This window comes from Lathamus discolor, chromosome 5, assembly GCF_037157495.1.
Source record: "Lathamus discolor isolate bLatDis1 chromosome 5, bLatDis1.hap1, whole genome shotgun sequence".
NCBI lineage: Eukaryota > Metazoa > Chordata > Aves > Psittaciformes > Psittacidae > Lathamus > Lathamus discolor.
Window position 1 is genome coordinate 43,406,608 of NC_088888.1, and position 21,119 is coordinate 43,427,726.

At 47.8% G+C, this 21,119-nt stretch overlaps 2 protein-coding genes across 3 annotated transcripts; one reads left to right on the forward strand and one right to left on the reverse strand.

Moving 5' to 3' along the window:
* Window positions 1–4,177: 4,177 nt before the first annotated feature.
* Window positions 4,178–13,240, reverse strand: ZBTB2 (zinc finger and BTB domain containing 2). Its single transcript, XM_065680571.1, has 3 exons — window positions 12,908–13,240; window positions 9,004–9,187; window positions 4,178–7,436 (listed from the first exon to the last, which is right to left on the reverse strand). Exons 2-3 carry the CDS (start codon window positions 9,174–9,176, stop codon window positions 6,074–6,076), a joined length of 1,536 nt encoding a protein of 511 aa, XP_065536643.1. The 5' UTR covers window positions 9,177–9,187; window positions 12,908–13,240; the 3' UTR covers window positions 4,178–6,073.
* On the forward strand, window positions 12,856–15,657 carry LOC136015118 (sterile alpha motif domain-containing protein 1-like). Of its 2 annotated transcripts, none has more exons than XM_065680572.1 (2): window positions 12,856–14,497; window positions 14,944–15,657. In XM_065680572.1, exon 1 carries the CDS (start codon window positions 13,044–13,046, stop codon window positions 13,647–13,649), a length of 606 nt encoding a protein of 201 aa, XP_065536644.1. In that variant the 5' UTR covers window positions 12,856–13,043; the 3' UTR covers window positions 13,650–14,497; window positions 14,944–15,657. The 2 variants fall into 2 exon arrangements, with proteins under 2 accessions (XP_065536644.1, XP_065536645.1); XM_065680573.1 differs by having other exon boundaries at window positions 12,856–14,275.
* The last annotated feature ends 5,462 nt before the right edge of the window (window positions 15,658–21,119 follow it).

The window sequence follows — 21,119 nt, forward strand, 5'->3', positions numbered from 1 at the left end:
TCCATGCTTGAAACACTCATTTGTTGTCATTCCAGCTCAACAGTGTTCTCTGCTCGCACCCTCCACCAGTTGTTACACAGACTTTTTGCAGCTTTCCCCTTCCTTCTGCAGATCCTTTGCAGCTCTACCCCAGTGAGATGCTCCCGTTCTGCTTCTCTCCCAGTCCTAACCCTCATCCTATACCTACAGCCTGGTTGTGAGAGGAGCCTTGTTCAAAATCCCCAGGCCTGGTGCAAGGTGAAAAACCCTTTGGGTGGGTAGAGAGTGGCCCCTCAGTCATGCCTAGATGACTTGTTCTGGATTGTGGCATTGCCTACATCAAAATGGCAGTCTCAGGGAGTGCTGGGATTGTGGCCTTCTTAACACAGCCAGTGTGGCTGGCTGCAGCATAAGCCTTTGCCACATACGTCCCTCTCACCTGGAGAGGCTGTGCCTTTCCTAGACAGAACTGTCTCTTCAGCAAGTGCTTGAATTGCTCTAGTTATACCCTGGAGTTTCTCCTGGGTTTCTGAGTAGCTGGAGCAACTCACCTGTGTAATCTTAATACATTTGTTACTGCAGGATGACACCAAGAAACTCTCTTTGAGAGCAGACACTGAAGAATGATTTTGCCACTTAGCTAGTAGGTCTTAAACTGAGGAACTGCCCTCTTCTACAGTGCTTGCAAGCTGGTGTGTCTTCAAACCCACCAGCTTTACGTTAACCAGAGCAATTCAAGGCTACCCAGAAGACCGTGTAAAGCTCGGAGTGTTACTCTTTTGCAGATAACCTCTCCCCCTTATGCTCAGTGGCAGAGACATCAGTGCTAAGTGCCAGTGGTATCATATCCCTATTTCTCATTTCTTATAACCATGTTCAATGTAATTCCTTGACAGCAATAGGAAATAAATGTGCTCATTTCCCACATAACAGCCACCACTGAGGAGTGATGCTGCAAGTGAGTACTGCTACCAGCAGCTACTTGCCAGAGCAAATAAATCCTCTTGGCAGCAGCAGCTGCAGTTGCTTCCTCTCACCGTGCAAAAACCTCAGCTCTTTTATGCACTCTGGAGGGGACCATCAGCAGGGCATGGCCAGGCGCAGAGGAAGCCATCACCTCACACTCATTTGCAGGAGTATCAGAGGCAGAAAAATGTTTTATATGGTGTTGCAACACTAGGTGACTTCTCATGGTAAAACACTGCAACAGGCCGCCCAGAAAGGTGGTAGATGCACCATCCCTGGAGACATGCACAGCCAGGCTGGATGTGGTTCTGAGCAACCTGATCTAGTTGAAGGTGTCCTGCTCATTGCAGGGGGGTTGGACCAGATGAGCTTTGGAGGTCCCTTCCAACCCAAACTATGCTATGAAATGTAAAACACCTCAGTGCTACTTCTGTCTGGAATGTTCCCACTCTCTTAAGAGGAAACAGTTAATAGAATGTTAAAACTAAACACACCAACCCAAAACAACCCCAAACTCCACCCCAGAACAGGAAAGGTGTTGTCCTTAGGGGCACGGCCACAGTTTTACAGTTTAGGCGGCTGCTTCCTGAGTAACTGCGTAACTGTCTTTCTGACTGCCTGCTCAGCATGAGCTGCTTTCGCTGCAGGTCAGCTCTCATAGCATAGCTCCGCACACAGATACGAGCTTATTACAGATTTCAGCTGGACACTGGTGGCATGATGCCCCTTTGATCCGAGATACACTTTTACTCAGGGAGACTCCCCAGGCCTCAGTAACACCCTGGCCTGGGGGAAAGGCAACACACTGCCCCAGTCTGTCAGTTTTCAGGACTCAACCAACTGCGAGGATCCAACTCTCGCTACCCACGCCGGCCGCGGGTATCGGGTGGGACGAGCACCCAGCACCGGGACGCCATGTCCCCCCGCCCTCAGGCACCCAGCAACGGGACGCCATGTCCTTCCGCTCACACCAGTTCTGACCGGGCAGGAGGAAGCGGGGGGAGCGTACACCCGCCTGAGGAGGACGGGGATAACCGCCGCCGGCCAGCTGCCGCCCCGGGCATGCGCGCTGCGGGCTGTTACTGCTTCCCGCAGGCTCGCCCGACCCGATCTCCGCAGCTGCAGCCGTACGCCCCTTCCGCCCTGTCAGGGACCAGGCGCCGCCGAGCCGTGAGTGTTAACCTCCACCTTCCCGCCCCGCCCGCCTCGCCCGCAGCTCCGCGGCAGCGGATCTCGCTGCGCTGCCGTGCCCTGCCCTGCCGTGCCTGCGGGAGGGCAGTGCCGGGCGGTGTGACGCGCCGCCTTAGTGCCCCTTTACTTGGGGTGGATTCGGAGGGCTGCGTCATTGCGCCGGTTGGTGCTTCTGGGGGGTGTTGTGGGGAGAGGGAACGTACTGGTTACACAGGCCTCGTGTGTGAGGGGAGGGCGGTGACCCTTCAGGGCGTACCCGCGGGAGGGGTTTTGGAAATGCAGCTGGTACCGCAGCTGTACTGGAAAATAGTGAGTAGCGCAGGGAAACGGAACTTTAATAAATTCGGTGAACAGGAGTGAGGTTTCTCTGAAGGTTATTTTGCAGCTCTTGTACGCAAATCGGGACTTGTCCTGGGTCGCTTTCCATTGTCAGTATTGCCAAAACTGTCGTCTGTATGCCTCAAAATGAGTTTTTTTAATCTGTGCAAGAATGCAGATATAAAATGCATATCAAAGGATAAGATTGAACTGTAGAAATGGAAACATACAAGCTCAAGTAGGACAACAGCTGGGCTTTTTAAACAGCCAGGATTTATCACCACTGCTAGCATATAAGCCTTGAACGGTGGCAGATTTTCACTGGTTAGTCAGCAGTTCCTGCAAAGCTGTCTTCTTTGGTGGAAAATTCACCACCTCAGGAGGTGAGCATATTGACTGAGTAATGAACAACTGGGTCACAGATTTCCATGTCAGCAGTTTAAAGTTAAAGCCTACAGTTATCTTTAACTGTAATAATAACTCAGGCAGGATTTAATGAAGAATCTTGAACAAAACTCTTAATTGTAATTACCCAAAGTCTTGATGCAGTTGTTAATAACCATAACATACTGTTCCTAATTCATTGTAGAGGAACAAAACTGCTCAAGCAGGGAGAGGCAATGACTTAAGCATCACTATGGAACATCAGATAACAACAGGTATTTAAAATAAACCATTATCATAGCTGAACACATATAAAAATAATCTCTTTATTATGACTTTTTTTTTTCTCTTTACCTAACAGTGTTATTTCTTAAGAATAAATATGAACAGTTGAAAGTATCTTTTCTGGGCCTGCAGTTTCATGCTTCTGGCCATAGCAGTGCTGCCATAACCAACTTCTTCCCTGTCTGCTTGTTCCCTGCTCTACACTGCCCATTCTTTCAGCAGCTGGGAGGCCATGCTGACCAGCAGATGTGGGTCTACCCATGTGGCAGTCACCGTTTCCCACCCTCTTCAGCATGGATGTTGCCAGCAGCAGCACTAGCTTCAGTAAGCCTCCTCCCTCCTCCCTGCTTGTTTCTGCCCTTGCACAATCCATGAGTTGCCTAAAACCCTCTGCAGAGCTGAAACAGGGAACAGATTTTACAGAAAAATAGCACTTTTAAAGACTGATTGTTTTTCAACACTTGAGCCCATTCAGCATGTTCTCCAAACAGTGAAGGAGAGGTGAGAGTAGGAATAAGGTAAACCTGGTGCTGCTGAATGTCTCACAAAAAATGGTGTGGCCATCCATGTGTCCTCTTCTGATACAGCCAGCTACCTGGGGCATTGAGCTGTTGTACTCGGCACTGGAGCAGAGCTGGAGCTCTGTAAAAACATGAGCATCTGACTAAGCAGTAGCTGACAGATGAGGCAGCAGCACCTTTGGCAGCTGTAGTCATTTTGGAAATGAACTTGTGACTGCCCCCTAAACCACAGCCACCTCAAAAGCCAACCTTACCCTGAATCAGGAAAGATGTTTTCTTTTGTTTTCCTGCTCTGAAAGAATTTCAGGCTAAGTGAGATGAAATAAAAAACTTCTAAAGAAATTATACTGGTAGATGAAGATCCTAAACCAGTTTTAAAATGGGCAACACTAAAATAATTGTGTAAGATGTGATTTCTTTTTACCTCAAAACACTTTTATAAAGTAAACTGATTTTAAATTATTACTGTAATACCACAGATAATAAACTCAACACCACTTACAATAATTGTCACATAATAAACTGGGAAAAAATGAGTGTGCAGTGATTTTTATTTTTATTTTTTTCTAAATCCACTGCTTAACCTTTAGTAAGCTATTTGGTCATATGTATGATGGAGGTTTCAGTCTAATAAAAAGAATATATTGCTCAGGTTTTAAACCAGTTCAGTAGGAGCTCTTTCGGGAAGATTGAAAGCCAACAACCTTTCACCTTCAACTGAATAAATCATATCCCATTTAATTCAGTTTTTATTCAATGAAATGATGTATAAAAACTTACAAATCTGAGAACTTAACTATACACAAAAAGATGATACTCAGTTTAAATGTATATGCAGAGAAGAGCTGTAGTTTGTGATTTGCCCTCCCACCCCTCCCCAAAACCACACACTGTCTCCATTTATGATGGGGCACTTATTCTGTCTGCTTACGCCTTCTGTTGGCCCAGTAATTGCTCCGTGGGCTTCATTGCTGATGTCAGTTTAGGGTTTTAGACTACCAGCAAGAAGTCTGGGCATCTATATAAAATAATAAGAATCAACAACTTGATTTTGAACACAAAGATGCAGTGCTACCATCAGCAGTAACTAAAACTACAGAATTCACCCTTTCAGGTTTTGCAGACTTTGTCTTGGCTTTGAAAATAATGGGACGCTCACAAAGCAGAATTTGCCAGCACTACAGATTCACTTTAAAACAACCATGATCCCCTATTACTACAATGTCTCTGCACCACTTTTTCCTCTTAACTCATGCCATTAAACCAAATGAAATTGTGGACATTCCTTGCCTGGGTAAAAAGCTTGTCTCTCTCCTTCCATCCAGAATGACTGAAACCTACAGCTAACAATCCATACTTGTGCTGCACTAACAATGGCACTATGCTCACCAGTATGGAATTCCCTAGTTTCCTTTGTAGCTTGGGTGACCTCACTTACCTATTAGCTTCTCCTCAACAGGCCAATAAAAATACACACAGCTTGGAATGCTTTACAATTGATTAAAAATAACCGTGCCATGACTAGTTTTGACAAACAACTAATAGACATTCTGGGCTGAATCTGAGAGTAGATGGCCAGTTACTTAAAAAGGACATGTGCATTTATTTGCCTGTACCCAATATACACACAAACACTTTTTATATATATATATAAACATACTATATATATATATAATCTTTATACATATACAGTATTCTTATATATATATAAAGATTGCCATCACATTATTATTATAGCTACTTAAGTCAAAATTTGACCAAGTAAGTACTTTGCTTGACTCAATGATGCTATCTGAAACAGATACCCAGAGGCATACTTGAAGGAAAGCATATGGCTAATAGAAACCCAACACCCTCAGCTCTTTTTAACTCGATGAACAGAGATTTTTACATTCACTGCACTGAGAAAAGTTCTGAGGGTTTTAAGTTATAACCGTAACCAACTTGCACATGGTCTTCTAAAAAGCATGGTGTTTTAATCTGCCAGATCTTCTCAAAATGCCTTTTACCAGGGAAACTAATGTAAATATATTTTTTTCTTTGTTTACCAAACTGATACTCATTTCTCATTATGCTCATCATTGTATCTAATACACTTTTAAGAAACCTAAATTTTGTTTAAGATCTATTAAATTTGGATTAACTAATACTATCAGCATAGTTAGCTGGATTATTTTTTCACACATTCCTTTGTATTAAAATCAATTATGTTGTGGTTTGACGCAATAGCTTTTTGTTTGCTTTGGTGGGAGAGGCAAGTCCAATTTCCTAACGTGCCAGTACAGTTCTCATTGCTGAAGACAAAGGGTGGGAAGGAGGCTGGTGGAAAAGATGGCAGGGGTACGTGAGGTAAGAGGTGGGGGGAGGAAAAGATTGATTTAATAAAAAACAAGTAAAGAAACTTTAAAAAATTGATATAGGTTTCACATTCAGTCTAACAACACTGCTTCCTGCTCCTTTTTGATGGAGGCTAACACTGCATTATCAGTCTCTGTGGCTTCTGTGTCCCCACCACCTAGCAGAATGGAGCGATCTTCTTCTAGTGTAAAGACAGAGTTTTGATTTTGGCACGAATGTTTGACTACTTCATTGGGAGTGGAAAACGTTTTGTCACACAAGTTACATTTGTAGGGCTTGTTGGTCTGTACTAGCATGTTGTCCATTTGACTGCCTTCTTCAAAAGTACAGAGTTCCAGAGTCTGTTTGTCCACCATGGTGTACGTGTCCATGCTCTGGTTTAGGCACACATGTCTGGCAGCCTGGTTAGCCCTACAAAAGCTTTTGTCACAAGTGCTGCATTTGAAGGGCTTGCCAGTGTGTATGTACATGTGCTCCCTCCAGTGGCTTTTCTGAATAAATTTGCGACCACAAATGGAACATTCGTATTTCCGTCTTTTTACTTCCCTCTCTTGATCTGCCTGCTCCAAGTTGTCTATGTCTGCAATATCAGAGGGGGGCGGTGTCTCTGACTGCTGCTGCCCATCAATTATTGGGGAGTCTGAGATCTGCTGCAGCTCGCTGTCACTGATCATCCCTGCTTCAGGCACTTCCACAGCATCTTTATCACCTGTGTTATTACAAAGAGACAAAGACATATTACTTTCTCCCTGCTGGTTAGACGTGAAGGGAACTCCTGTGTGAATCTGCAGGTGCTCACGCAAACTACTTCGCAGATTAAACCGGCGACCACAGAGGTGGCAGGCATAGTATTTCGGGAAGCTTCCGTTCCTTTTCATAATACTTGGCTTGACATGTGCTATTGTGAGTGAGGCAGGCTGCTCATCTGAAGAAGATGCTTCCATGTTGGCCTCTTCTCCTGAAGGTGAATTATTACCAGCAGCAGACACCAATTCTGGAGATAAAGAAGATGGCAATGGGTCGGAAGCAGACATATTCGTCCGGCTCACTTGTGGCAGATTTGTAGCTAACTGTGAGAGCTGTGAGCCCTCAGAAACCTGCTCCTGGTTCATTCGCGATGTCTGTGGCCTTGGTTCTCGCCCGAGTTTGTCAGTCGCTGATGAAACCTTAGTGGGATGTCTTATCTGGTGATCTGCAATCTGGATGCCATATAATGAAGATGCTAATGGAAAAACTTGATCCGGGTGAGAAAAAGTCCCCTGACTTGCAAGGCTCGCCTCTTGAATTAGTGGATATGCATGCAGAAACTTTATTCCCTGTTCTAGTCGAACTGGGTCAATAAGTTGTGGTGCCATCTTCCCTGTGTACATCAAATGCAAGAGATAACTGAAGATATCTGGCTGTATGTCAGTCGCTTTCAAGCGGACACATTCACTGAAAGGAGAAACAGAATGATCAATAAGAGATAAGGAAAACTTTTTTTTTTTAACCAGATCAACTTTTTTTTTTTAACCAGATCTAGATTATTCCAGCATTAGTAAAAATCAGAGATATCTACTTAAATTCAAAAGGCAGAATCTGCAATAAATACAGAGAAATGCTTTAATGTAAAAAAGCTCATCTTACTGGCCACTTGAAAGATGACTTTTTTTTTTTCCTCAGAAAAGCAATTGGCTTGAAAGACAAAGCTGCCCCGTTACAGTTTGCTCCGTTCTAAATTGCTGTTATATTACAGATTTGTTGTCACACGTTACCATATTTTGTAAATTGTGATGATATTTTTCCCCTTATTTTGGTTGGATTCAAACGCATCAGTAGCTAAATTAAAATCTGCTAGCTAGCACTGGACTCTAAATTTGCAATCTACTAAGCTTTTCTCAGTACTTAGCTCTGGAAACACCTAAAGCTTGCCTGTTTGGCTTCTATGTCTTACTAAGTGTTTACAGTTAGAGTTCTGCAAATGCATGTATCACCTTGTCTCAACTGCATTATGATCCAGAAACCGCACAGGACAGGATGTGAATCCCCTGAGGATCTGGTGCAATAGGTACAGCCTGAGCACATCCGACCTGTGGATGCCAGGCTCCTTGCAAAGCAGAACAGTATCTTCTTCCCTTGATCAGGGAAGAAGAAATGGCAGCACTAGTGGTACACCTGGTCAGGTGTCTCTTGGTTACAGTGCTCAGCAAAGAGAGATGCTTTGGCTGCCATGGCAGCCTAACAGGACTGAAAGCACCTAGCAGGACTGGCAGCCTAACAGGACTGAAAGCACCACCATCCTCCAGCTGAGATCATTCCCTCTGCATCAACCTTTTGAAACACCCACCACTCCTCCAGCTAAAGCTGGATCTCTGTGCAGAAAGAGAGGCAAAGTTCACAGAAGAAAGAAAATCAGCAACACTTTGGTTAGGCCACTTGGCTAACAGGAGAGGAGCTGGGATTCTCAATGGTTTTCAGAGTTATTTGCAGCTCTTGTATTAAACAAACATTAAGGACAGAAATTCAGGAATGGTCATGACTCCACGCTGCGGTCCGAATACTCTTAACCACGGTAGATTACCAAGCCAAACAGTTAAGAGTTTCACTCACTTAACAAACTTTTTGAGATAGTTCAAATATTTGTGAAAAAGACCGAATAATCTTTAAAACAGTCTTATGCTTTCGTTACATAAATGCCAGTAGCGCCAAGACAGACTAGAGGATAGAGAGTGGGGGAATGAAAGCGTAAGAGTGAAGACAAGATCCTTTAAATTCTAGGAATTCTATGTTGTTTTTTTTTTTTAAGGATAAAGAACTTGTGCTAAATTGTAACAGTAGTGTTAACATATTACAGTTTAACACATTTTAAAGTGAGATTCTATTTTGCAGGTAAGTCTGGATTCCCTATTCCTCATGTCATTGCAAGAAGCAAAAAGAACATTTTTAGGTTTCAAAATGCTGTTAGACCTCCTTAGCTTAGCTAACTTAACACCCTTTGAACAGTGAACCTTTTTACAGTTACCTGGTTTGATGAACAAACAACATCTTGAAGTAGTTGGAGAAAGAGGCAAGGACCGATTTGTGTGCCTTGAAGTAGACATCACCAATGGCCACTGTGCAGTCACACAGGAAACCAAACTCTCTCTGAGCGTTTAGCTGCTGCAGCAGAATAAGTCCATGGTTGGCCAAATCCATTTTTTTGCACTCTGAAAAGCAAGTGACTTCCATGTAAAAACAGTAGATGCATAGATGCAACAGTAGCTGTCTCTTAACAGGTATTTTCCTCTAATATCTGTATGTCATGCTCTAGTAACACCTCTTAATCCCAAGCTACTGTATAAATGATATTGTACACACAGGCAGGTTTCATGCTGACTGATGCAATTCACAAAGGTGCAAGCAGTTTGCTGAGGCTTAAAGAGCAAAGAAGAGCTAGGACTAAAGAGTGCTGAAAAGGTACGTGGGGGCTTGTATACAGAAATACAAATAGCTAAAAGAGAGGAAGAAATGTTAAGTAGTTAAAACAACTATTTGTAATGGGAAGGACAAAGTATTTTGATTATTACTTGACTGTTCAAACAGGAAAAATAAATCTCTCTTCTGGTATCAGCTATGTTCACCTAACTGCGTGGAAGAGACAAGAGCAGGACCCACTAAAGGACAAGTTTAGATACTTTTAACCTGATTTTTTTAACCTGCAGATGCTCTATGAACAGAAGAGAAGGTAAAACTAGGGGAAGTGGCTCAAAAGCAGTAACTTTATCACAGAATGCTTTGGGTTGGAAAGGACCTTAAGATCCTCTACTTCCAAGCCCCCTGCCATGGGCAGGTACACCTCACACTAAACTGTATCACCCAAGGCCCTGTCTAACCTGGCCTTGAACACTGCCAAGAATGGAACAGTCTTGTTTGTTGCTTTTTTCCCCCCTCTCCTCCAAATGTAATAGGAAGTTACTGAAACGTTAGGTAAGGTACAAAGAACACATTTCAATAAGAAGCACAGTAAATACTTATATAATAGAACGTACATACACTATAAATTCAGTGAAAACCAGAGTGTGGCTATTTTGGGAAAGGGAATAAAAGTGTATTCCATGTATGCCAATACATTTAGTCATTGAAAAAACAAGTATTTCTACTTACTGGACAGTAAAGAATGCACTCTTATTTAGACCAGCAACCCGGCTGACCAAGTGCATTCCTTTTCATTCACAAGAGATCAGAACTCGCTTAAGTCAGGGGTGAAAGGGCAAAGAAATACAATTTAAGATACAGTTGATTATTTTCTTACACTAAAAAAAAAATAAATTAAAAATCAAGTTTCATCTCTCTTCAGGTCTATCCTCTCCTCCCTAAGTTACTGCATGTTTGTACAGTCAATAATCCTCTCCTTTCCAAAAGGGGTAACACTCGCTATCAGCAGTAGCTAAAACCTTATTAATTGTTATTTAATCCTGCAAAATGCTCCATACAGGTAGACTTTAATCCTGCAAAATGTTCCATGCTATGGAAAACACAACTTTTTCTATTTTTTTTTTTTTTGGAGTTGGGTTTCTTTTTTTTGCTTTAATTTAGGTTATTTTGCTTGCCACGTATTTTAATTCATCAGTGCTAAGTCCAGATTGTACTTAGACAGCAAAGTATGTCAGGCAGAGCAAACCATCAGTGGGAGGGAGCTCTAAGCCAGAAAGGCATTTTTTCTAGTTACTATCACCTTGAGTTTGTTTTGCTCATAGTGACAGCAGTCACTGTGGCACTCGAAGCTGTTGTCTTTTGTCAGAGACCTGAATTAATCTCTTTGCATGAAATGACACGGTTCATATGCAGGCATAACACTAAGTTCTTGTGTATATTCCAAAGATATTTAAATGCTTTGAACTGAAAGCACTAGAAGAATTACACAGCAGAGGAAAAGAGTAAGGAAAGCACTCTGTACATTATATAGCAGTCTTCTAATTCCTGAAGGGGGCCTACATAAATCTGGAGAGGGACTTTTTACAAGGGCCTGGAGGGGCAAGACAAAAGGTAATGGCTTTAAACTGTTAAGAGGGGAAGTTTAGATTAGACATTAGGAAAAAGTTCTTCCCTATGAGGGTGGTGAGGAGCTGGCACAGGTTGCCCAGAGAAGCTGTGGCTGCCCCATACCTGGAAGTGTTCAAGGCCAGGTTGGATGGGGCTTGGAGCAACCTGGCATAGCTGAAGGTGTCCCTGCCCACTGAAACAAGATGGGGTTGGAACTAGATGATCTTTGAGGTCCCTTCCAAACCAAACCATTCTGTGATTCTAGGTATGTGTGTGTTCAGTTTTACCCTTAGCTGAAAAAAAAAGCAACAGCGATCAACACCAGCACGTTCTCCTTTACTGTTGATAGCTTCAAGAGCTGCCTAACATACTTCTTGTGCCCCGAAACGGCTTGGGGACAGCCTTTCGGCCACACGGCTGACAGGCGGGCCGGCTCAGCCTTGTCACAACTTTTCACATCATCCAGCTCACTCGACGGCGGGTGAAAAACCACGCGAGGCCGAGCCCTGTCTGAAAGCGTGCGTTTATTTCGGAGACACGGGGGGGAAAGCGGTGCGCACGGCTCAAGGACGAGACGGAGAAAGCGCCGGTGCCGCCCCGCAGAGGGGGCGAGGCAGGCCCGGGAGAACAGCGCTGCGGCCGCCGGGGAAAAGAGAGGAGCACGGGGAGCGGAGCGCAGCAAACACCGGCTGGCCCGGTGCTACCCGGCCCGCCGCTTCCCGGTACCCACTCGCACACCTCACGGACACCAAACCTCCCACCGAGTTCGCGGTGGCGGGCAGCAGCCCCGGCCGCTCACGAAAGCGCCCGACCGCCTGGCAGTGCCCGCTCCTGCGGGACATGGGCAGCCGCTCAGTACCTGGCGAGCTGCGCTGCGAGCCCCGGGCAGAGACCGGCGCTGGGGCCCGAACCAGCCGCGCCCGCCACAGCGGGACCGCGCGCGCCGGCAGGGAGGAGCGGGACGCGAGCGCGACGCTCGGCGGCTCCCGCCGCCTGCCGGCGCCGCAGCGCGCGGCGGGGGCGTGGCCACGGGCCCGCCCGCTCCCCCGCCCCTCTCGTCCCCGGAGTCGCGCTCGGCCTCAGTGGCAGAGGTGACGGAGCCCTCCCATTGGCCGCCGGGGCGGAAGGCCGGGTGTCCGCGCGCCGCTCTCACTGGCTGCGCCCGCCCCTCCTCCCCTCACTCTCTGCCCGCCTCTCCCCCCACCCCCCCCCCGCCCCACCCCCCGCGCACGCCACGCGCGCACGGACGGACGGAGGCAGCGCGAGACGCAGCGCGAGCGAAGCCGCCAGGGCGCGCGAGACGGGAACCGCCACTGCCGCCGCCGCCGCCGCCGCCGGGAGGGCCGCCCAGCCTGCCGGGGACAGACAGGCGGGGCCGCCCCCTCCGCGCCGCCCCGCCCGCCCGCCCCTGCGCCGGATACCGCCGGACGGGGGGGGGGGGCCGCCCCGCTGCGGGCGGGAGGGAGGCCGCGCGGGCCCCAACCGGCCGGGCCGGGCGACACCCCCTCCTTTCCTCCCGCATCCCTTCTGTCCTTCCCTTCCTCCCCCTCAAATCCCCGGCCCTCCTCTCCCCTCGGCGCGGGCCCGTACGCCCTCCCCCCCGCCCCGGGCTGTGTCCCGGATGGAGCCGCCCGGGCCGGCCCGGCGGGGGTTTGTCAGGAGGGCAGGCAGCCCCGGCGGCGCCAGGCGCGGCCCTCGGCCGCCTCCGCTCCCCTCTCGGCCCGCCGTGGCGCGGCCGGACCCCGCACCCGCCGCCCCTCGCACACAATGAGGAGGTAGGGCCGAGCAGGCCCCGCCGCGCCCGCCGCCGCCTCAGCTCGGGCCGCGGCCGGTGCGGCGGGGCTGAGCGCACGTGCGGGCGGCGCCGGAATCCCCCCGCGAGGCACGGCGCGGCCGGTGCTCACCTGAGGGGCGCGGGCCGCCGAGGCGCCTGGTGCCGCGCGGGCCGCCGCCGTCTCCGCGCCCAGCAGCAGCAGCAACAACGGAGTCAGCGCGGCGGCGGCGGCGGCGGCTTTTCCTGTCCGGTTACGTTAGGGTCACATGACCGAGAGCGGAGCACAGAGGCTGCAGCGAGGAGCCCCCGCCGGGGGGGAGGGGAGGCGGCGAGCGCTGTGGCGGCAGCAGCAGCAGCAGCAGGAGACACCCAGCCCCAGCCCGCCCCTCCCTCCCCCGACCGCCGCGCGGGCCGCACCGGCGGGACGGGCCCAATCGCCGCCTCCCTGCCGGGCACCTCCGGGACTGCCGCCGCTCCGGGGCGCTGCCCCTTTAAAACTCCCGGGGGTGGGGGCCGGTGCGGCTCCCCCTACTCTGCGCCGCTCGAGTGCGGCGGAGGCGGCTCTGCTGCTGCCAGCGCCCTTCTGCTGCCCGGGCTACGGAATAACGGGCCGGGCCGGCTTACCGGCGGGCCTGGCTCGGGACCGTGGCAGCGTGCGGGGCCGGGGCGGCGCTGTGCTGCGCTCGCTGCCGCCGCCGATGTCTTCCCGGCGCCCTGCCGGCCTCGCCGCCGCGGTAGAGGCTGCCCGCCGCCAGCGTGCCCGGGGGCGCCCGGCCGCGATGCCAGTGGGCGCCGAGTGGTTACTGCCCGGGGGGGGTGGGCCGGGAGTGTGTGTCCCACGGTTCTCCCCTCGCTGTCCCGGTGAAGAGTGATGGGCGCGGGTGTGTCCGTCCCCCCCATCCCCGGAGCTACCGGGGACGAACCGGCTGAGGGAGTGGAGCGGGGGGTGCGATGTCCGGGGGCTCTCGGGCACGAACTCCGCTCCGCTTCTCCCTGGTGTCATTTCAAGTACAGGTCCTCGGTGGGTGCTTGGGCCAAGGGGAGGTTGGGGCCTCAGGGCCTGGGCCCGATAAAGCTGCCCCAGGTGTTGTGGTTCAGCTGTCAGATGAGAGGTTGGTTACAAGTTCACTTGTCAAAAGGGTGACTCGGAGTGCGAAAGCGGGAAGGTTGGGATTGCTTTTGTCTGGTCAGGTGGAGTCGTGATTTGAAACGAGTGTTTTTAGCTCAGCTCTTTGAGGCAGGGGTGTAGCAGCTTTCTGTAAAAATCACACCTGCAGCTTTTGCAGCATTGGGTTCCGGCACAGTTCGGGAATGCGGCTGTAGGCAGGCCTCGAGGACCCAGAGTCGATGTGTGCTGTGGAATTCACGGGTGCTTGTGCACCAACGGGCACCGTGATACGTGGCAAATTGTCAGTCTTGCAAAAGCGATAGCTGTTGGTGTGGAGCAGGGAGGCTGTCTTCTGCGAGAGGCCGGCAAGGGAGTCCCAGAAGTGGAAGGGTGAGCTCTGCGCTGGGCTTGGGGTGATTCCTCTAAGTCACAGAATCAGTCTGGGCATGGCCTGGGTCTGTGCCTCTTTGTCAGGTGACATCCACTAACTGGAGTGGTGGTGCGCACCGGACTGTTTTCAGAGAGAAAGTTTGTTCTGGGGAGATGCTTTGCTGGGAATAAAGAGGGATCTTTTGCACCGCTGCCCTGAGGGCCTGCTCCTGCTCTCCTTAAGTATGCTTTCTGTGCTTCCTTAGGAACAGCATATGCTACAGGGCCAATGATTTGAGTTAGGCTGAGAAAGTTATTATCTTTGCAAAGGTCCTTATCTAAGCAACATTTGAGGTTGCTAGCTGTAGCTGGGATGATGTTTCCACAGTCGTTAAATAAGATGTTCTATGGAAAAAAGGCTCAAACTCCTGTAATTTTAGGGCTTTAACAGCAAGTATGCTGACAGGAGGAGCATGAGTCTGGTTTCTTGTCTGGTTCGTAGATCGACAGAGGGTTGCAGCCATCCCAGGCTAAGTATTAATTGTACAGGATTTAAACTGATCAAGGACTAGACCAGTTTATGTGAGTCTGACTCTGCCATCTCCCACTGACGTTAATGGAAGGTTGGGTAGACACAGCTTGAGTCTGTTTGGATTATATATCCCATGAATGTTAACTCATTTATCCAGGTTGAGCTGCTCTTGAAAACTAACTACTTGGGTGCTAAAGAAACCACCAACCCCAAGACCCAACAACTTACTTTAATTCTGGTGGAGCTGAAAGCTGATCGATTGTGGCTGTTGTAGTACTTTGAATGAAGCAGCTGGACAGACCTACGACTGTAGAACCTGCCTCGAGTACCTGTGATGGGTGTGCTGACCTACAAGGGCTGCATTCTTAGCAGCTCTCCTGCTGTGTGAGCCCATGGCCAAAACTGATGGAGTGTATTTAACCAGCGTGCTTGGCAAACTTTACATGCCCCTTGCATTTCAGCCCTGCAGATTAAATGCAAAGTAAAGGGATTAGATGGACACTTGAACTCAAGTCAGTAGCAGATGATTTGTCTCATTCTTGTGGAAGATGGTGAAAGCGATATAATTTTTAATTAAATTGAGTGGGATACTTAGGAAAACCAGTGTGTTTCTGGCAGGTACCTGCCAGGCTTTGTGGTCTGTTTTTTTCTCTTCTGTGCTGCACTCAAGTACTTCTGTGTTGGCATTTGTGTGGGATTCTCCTCTGTGCTGCCTCTGAAACTGGAGGAAAGTCAACTTAGTTAGTTTTTTTTAATTAATAGCTCATAATTCAGCTTTAAAGCAGCGTCATTTGGACCACAGTACTTTAATCCAGCAGTAATGCATTTCTTAATTTAGAAGTATCCTCTCTGAAACAAGGCCCTCTGGAAGCTGTAGGAAGATTGCGGTGTTGAGTTTAATGCTGCTAAACTTCACAGCTTCAGTACTGGCCTACAGCTGAGAGATATCCTCAGTGTCGATAAGGTCCTTTTGGACACTCAGCTCAAGACATGAATAGAATTTTGCTTCCACTTTTGTCTTTTGAAGTATATTTTAAACAGTTACAATCCCTGCAACTGAAATTACGTTCAAAGTTTATCCTTGTCTTATTAAGTGGTATTATTGTGCTTTTAGTTTTCATATGCTCATTTTTTTCCCTAAGTACTAGTGTAGGATTTCCTTCCTACCTTTGTGACTTCTGGAAAGGACTGTTCAGGCTGATTCAGATAGCGCTACATACCTGAGAGTGTTCCCTGTTGTGCTGTTGTTGATGATAGGATCAGTCCTTTAGTTTTCGGTTCTGCTTTGGTCTGTGCGTACCCAGATTAAAGGCAGAGTTTTGTCTGGTAAGATCATGTTTTGCATTGTAAATGAGCACACTGCTGATGATTTAAGTGTTAATAGGATGATGAAAGTGTCTGCTAATCTGAGTAAAAATTCACTTGAGCATTGGAAGGGACTTGAGCCAGACTCAAGTCCTGTAAGCGTGTCTTTTATTGGCAGAGTTTAGTTGAAATCTGGACTGGTACAGCAGATACTTGTATCATTATAGTCAAAACCTTAACAGCTCTAGTGATGATAATTAGGCTCAAAATGCTGAGATTTCAGTGAGTTTTCAAATTCCTCACATTTTCAAAGAAAAGAGAGCAGAGTCCCTGTTCTGAAGAGCTCTTTGCGGCACTGCTGACCCGCTCCTGTGGGACCATTGCTGCCTCTGCCAGAGCTGTGGGGATCTGGGACTTGAATGTGCCAGGCAATGAGTGGGAACTGCTTCCACCTCGGTGCAACTGTCATAGAACATGAGTTTGTGTCAATGCTGTAAATCTGCTTTATTAGCTCAGCTGCCATTTCTAACACTTCCACTCCTGATTTATGTTGGTGAAGTGCAACAGCTGCAGTAGCTGCTCTTGAGAGCAGTTACTGTTGTACCTCTGGTAGTCTCCAGCCTTTCCATCCAGGGCTGTGTCCTACCTCCCTGTTAGGGTTTCTCACACACACAGTCTGAATCTTGCTTGTGTCTCACACCGCACTGGCAGCACGTAAAAGTGACCCCAGGAAAACTAGATTAGAGGGTACAGCAGCTGTTGTAGAAGGGCTCTGCTTTCCTCACCTTGGCCTCCCTGCCATGGGGAGGCTGCTGGGGTACACTTGTGATAGTGAGTGGTCAGCCCCGAGTGGAACTGAGCTCTCACATTCTTGTTGCGAGTAGGCCTGGCTGTCCTGGAGGTGCAGGAGAGCCATGGTGTGTGAACCATGTTTGTGTAGGCTGTATGAGGTGAAAAAATGAAGGAAAAGGTCGTTGCCATTCTGTAGACTAAACAATGTTTCTGGTATCGGTATGTTAACAGGGAATTGCCAGCGAACGAAGCTTTATCAACAGCTAGCGGTTAGCTGCAATTTACACCAGAGGAACAAATAACGCTAACAATAATAATTCGTCCTTGTGTTAGTGCAAGGTCTGTAATCCGAGGAAATGGTTTAACAGCATGCACAGAGTTGGTTTTTCTGGTTAGGAGCCTCATCTCTGTCAGGAATTGTTAGTGTGGCCGAAGTGACACAGCTTCTGCAGTGTAGATTAGCCCTCTGCTTTCTGGCTTTGCCTAAGTCCCAGATTAGCCATGGGCCCTGCCCACTTTTAAATGGAAAAATTCCAACTGCGTTCTTGTCTGGAATGGCGTTTTTAGTGGAGCGTGGCTATAAAATTGCAGCAATATATGTTCGTGCGTGTTTTGTTTTCCTTAGAGAAAGGGATTCAAACTGCAACTGTTAGGAGTGCGTTTTTAAAGCCCGTGCAGGTGAGGTATTCTGTAGAGGAGGAAGGTGGAAGTGAAATATTAGTTGATACTATGTTCACATTGTTGAGTAATATCTAAATGGTGACTTTGAGCTCATGAGATACGTAATAAACAGTTATAACTAAATAGAGAGTTTGTCAGCATTGATTCAGACTTACTTAGGAAAGTGTTAAGTATTTGGGGGGCAATAGAATTGGTGGTCACCATCATTTAATAGTCATATTTCACCAGTTTGGCAGATGTGTTTCTTGAATGGCTGGAGCTTGAAGACTGACACAAACAGGCAAATGAATGAGCACTAACGGAGAAACAGTGACACCAGCCATAGCTGCAATGCTTTCAGCAGCTAAAATAGAGTGAAGGAGAAGAAATGCTTGTCCATGTTTTGAGTTTGTTTAATGAAGTTTGTTTAAAGAACCAGGAATGGGGTGGCTGTTATGCTGGGTGTGCGAGGAGAGGAGACTTTTTGTCCTGTTCCCCAGTGTGACTGCGTCTGTCCAACTCCTGTGTGCACTGAGGAGCACCCTGGACTGCTGGAATTGCTTGGTTTTCTGAGATCCAGCCACCTGGGGTTTGTGTGGTGCAGAGAACACGCGTGGCGTCCAGAAGTATGTCACTGGCAGGCACGTGGGGGATCGGGAGAAACGGGCTACCTCATACACTGTTTAGCTGTGGCAAAATCATTCTGAGGCTGACAGATCTTTGCTTTCCTGCTGACCGTAAAGAATTACAGTCCCTTAGAAATCTCTTTATCAGCTGCAGCTATAGACATTTCCAGACACTTTCCCCCTCCTGAATAGCTAAGACAGACAGTGAAACTTTCTTACCCCCAGACAAGAAATGCTTTGGGCTGTGGTTTGGATTTTTAAACCCTGTGTGTATCACTTACTTTATGTGGCTACCTCAGATTCTGTATTTCTTTTTCGTAGTTGCCACAGTAGTATCATAAACCAGTCTGTACACAAGGCAGGAGGGCTGGAACTAGATGATCTTAAGGTCCTTTCAAACAGTAATCATTATATGATTCTATGATAATGAGACTCTCAGCAGATGGTAAATGCCATCCAGGGAAGGAAGGTGAGTACATTACAGATCAGTAGTTTCCACCCTGTAGACTTTCCTTGGACAGAATGTTGATGGTCCAGGGAGAGTGACTGAGAGAAGTAAGCTGACAAACTCAGTTTCTAAATGGGTCTGCGCATAAAGAGCCCATAAATCGGGAAAGGTTCACTGCAACTGTTACCAGGACCAAGGACATCCATCTGCCTCTGGTCTTAGTGTCTGGTGCACTCCTGTATCAGTAAATAAACTCATGTAGATGGGCACAGACAGTCTGGCTTTTCCCCTCCTTTTGAAACTGAGCCGAAGCTTGTTCAGTTCCTAGGACTGAGGTAGGATGGGGAAGGACAGACCCTTCCTTACATGTTTCAGTGTTCCTGTGCTTTGTTTCAGGCCGGCGCTTGCAGTTGGTGTGTGCTGGCTGAACTGAACACGTGTTATGTTTGCAGAGAGCTCTAGGGAGGTGTCATGTATATGCCGTTGCTCATCCAGCCAGCAGAGCTGATGTGCTGAGCAGGGACAGGCTCTGCAGCCAGGAGAGCTGTTATCCCGCACAGTAGGACTGGAAGTAGCAGTCCCAGCTCTGAGCATTCTGCTGTTTTACAAGTAGCCAGGCTCACGAGCACTTCCTAACAGATCTGCCAAAGATCATCTCTAAGCTGTCCTTTACCTCATCTAATGGAAAAAACCACAGGTAGAAACAGTGCACAGTTGGGATCCTCGTAAAGGATAGTCTGACGAAGTCCTGTGTGAACAGAATTTTACCAATCGGTCCTCGTGTTGTTAAAAAGGTTAAAATTTTGGAGATCCTCTGGAATCCTCAGGATTCCTCTGTTTTTCCCTCTATATTCTGTATTTATCGCCGCGGCATTTTCTGTTTCTTGCCCCAGGTGACCCTTACTGCTTAGAACAGGCACGTTTTGAAGACTTGGACTGTGCAAACTGTAGTGACAGAGATGGCTCTTTTAAGTTACGCTGTGAAGGCACATGGCGGACGAGGCAAATGAAATATGGGTGTGTTCAGCAGCTAAGGCAGTTCTGTGTTGCTCTGGAACTGGAGTCTCATCTTGCCTCTGCCATACAACCTCCTCCTGGTCAGGCCACAATACACTTGCACAGGGTCCCCATGGGATCTCCAGTGAGAACACCCACTTGGTAAGACTGTACAGTTGTTGCTGAAACAAGCTCCTCATGCTTTGATGCAGGTGCCCATGGATACATTGTGAAGAAGATGGATACAGAGTTCTAATGCACAGTTAAGGCTTAACTGATGCTGCAGAACTCTTAATAGCCACTGGACACTGTAAATGGCACTGGGGGCTTGATGGGAGGAAGAGAGCATGGTTTTATGGCTACGGTTTATGTGCCAATGTAAACAGAACTAAGGTTTCAAAAGTAACCGTGTTTCTCTCGTTCTGAGGGGTTTGGCTGGTAACAAATACAGTCCCAAGACGGAACATTTGAGGTAATCACTCCAACACTTCATGCTTTTGAAGAGCATCTGGGAGTCCTCATATGACTTTGTTAAAGCCACTTTTCCCGATGGATGCAGTTGGCCTGTAAATTTACATTTTAGCAATTTAGCTGAAATACTGAAAAATTAAGTGTGAGATGGATAGGAAGATGATGCTCTTACGTGTTACACTCAAATGGGGGGAAAAAAACCCTCTTTGTCTAAAGGAGTGAAAAATGTTTGCTAGGAAAGACACAATTAAAATGTAACCCAATTGTTACTGGAATTAAGTGGTGCTTGGTAAGGTTTTCTGCTGCATAAAGGATGTAATGTACTGTTTCTGCAATAGCCCTGGGTCAGTCAGATCATCACTGAGGAGCTGTTCTACACTATACTCCCAGACCCTGTCACCAGGCTGTTCTGCTGACCAGTTCCCTTCTGTGAGTGGGGCTGATGGTTCTGACCTTCTCAGCAGTGCGCAGAAGGTGGTGGGTGACCTGTTCCAGAACCAACATCTCTGGGTGCGACCTGTTCTGGTTCTGAAGAGAAAGCCTGCTTCTGAGGGAAGCTGATGCTTCTTAAGAGGTTCCTATGCCACTGGTAATGTAACTAACATACAGCAAAAAGATGGGCTTGTAGTCTGGTGTTTTTCCTAGCTCTACCTGACTTTATTCTCTTCCCCATCATGCATTTGATGTATTCAACAGTCTAGTATCACATTCAGAAATGCTGTTTTCAGGTAAAGATAGGACATTAAGCCATGGCAAATGTGGTTGCACTTCTAGCCTGAATTTAGTGATCATGGCTTCAGGAGCTTTTAACAAACTTCCTAGGTTATGTTGCTGAAGCAGTACAGTGTGCACTAACCTGATTCTGAAAGGGCTGATAAAATGGCAGTTGTATAGCGATTCCTGAAAATGTGTTTAGAAAGAGAAGTTGCTGCGGAAAAATGTCCCCTCGTCCTCTCGTGAGTGGTAACATCCTGGAGATGTCAGTCTGCAGACCTGTGAACTAGGAAGAGATTAAAAAACCCAACCCGAACAAGA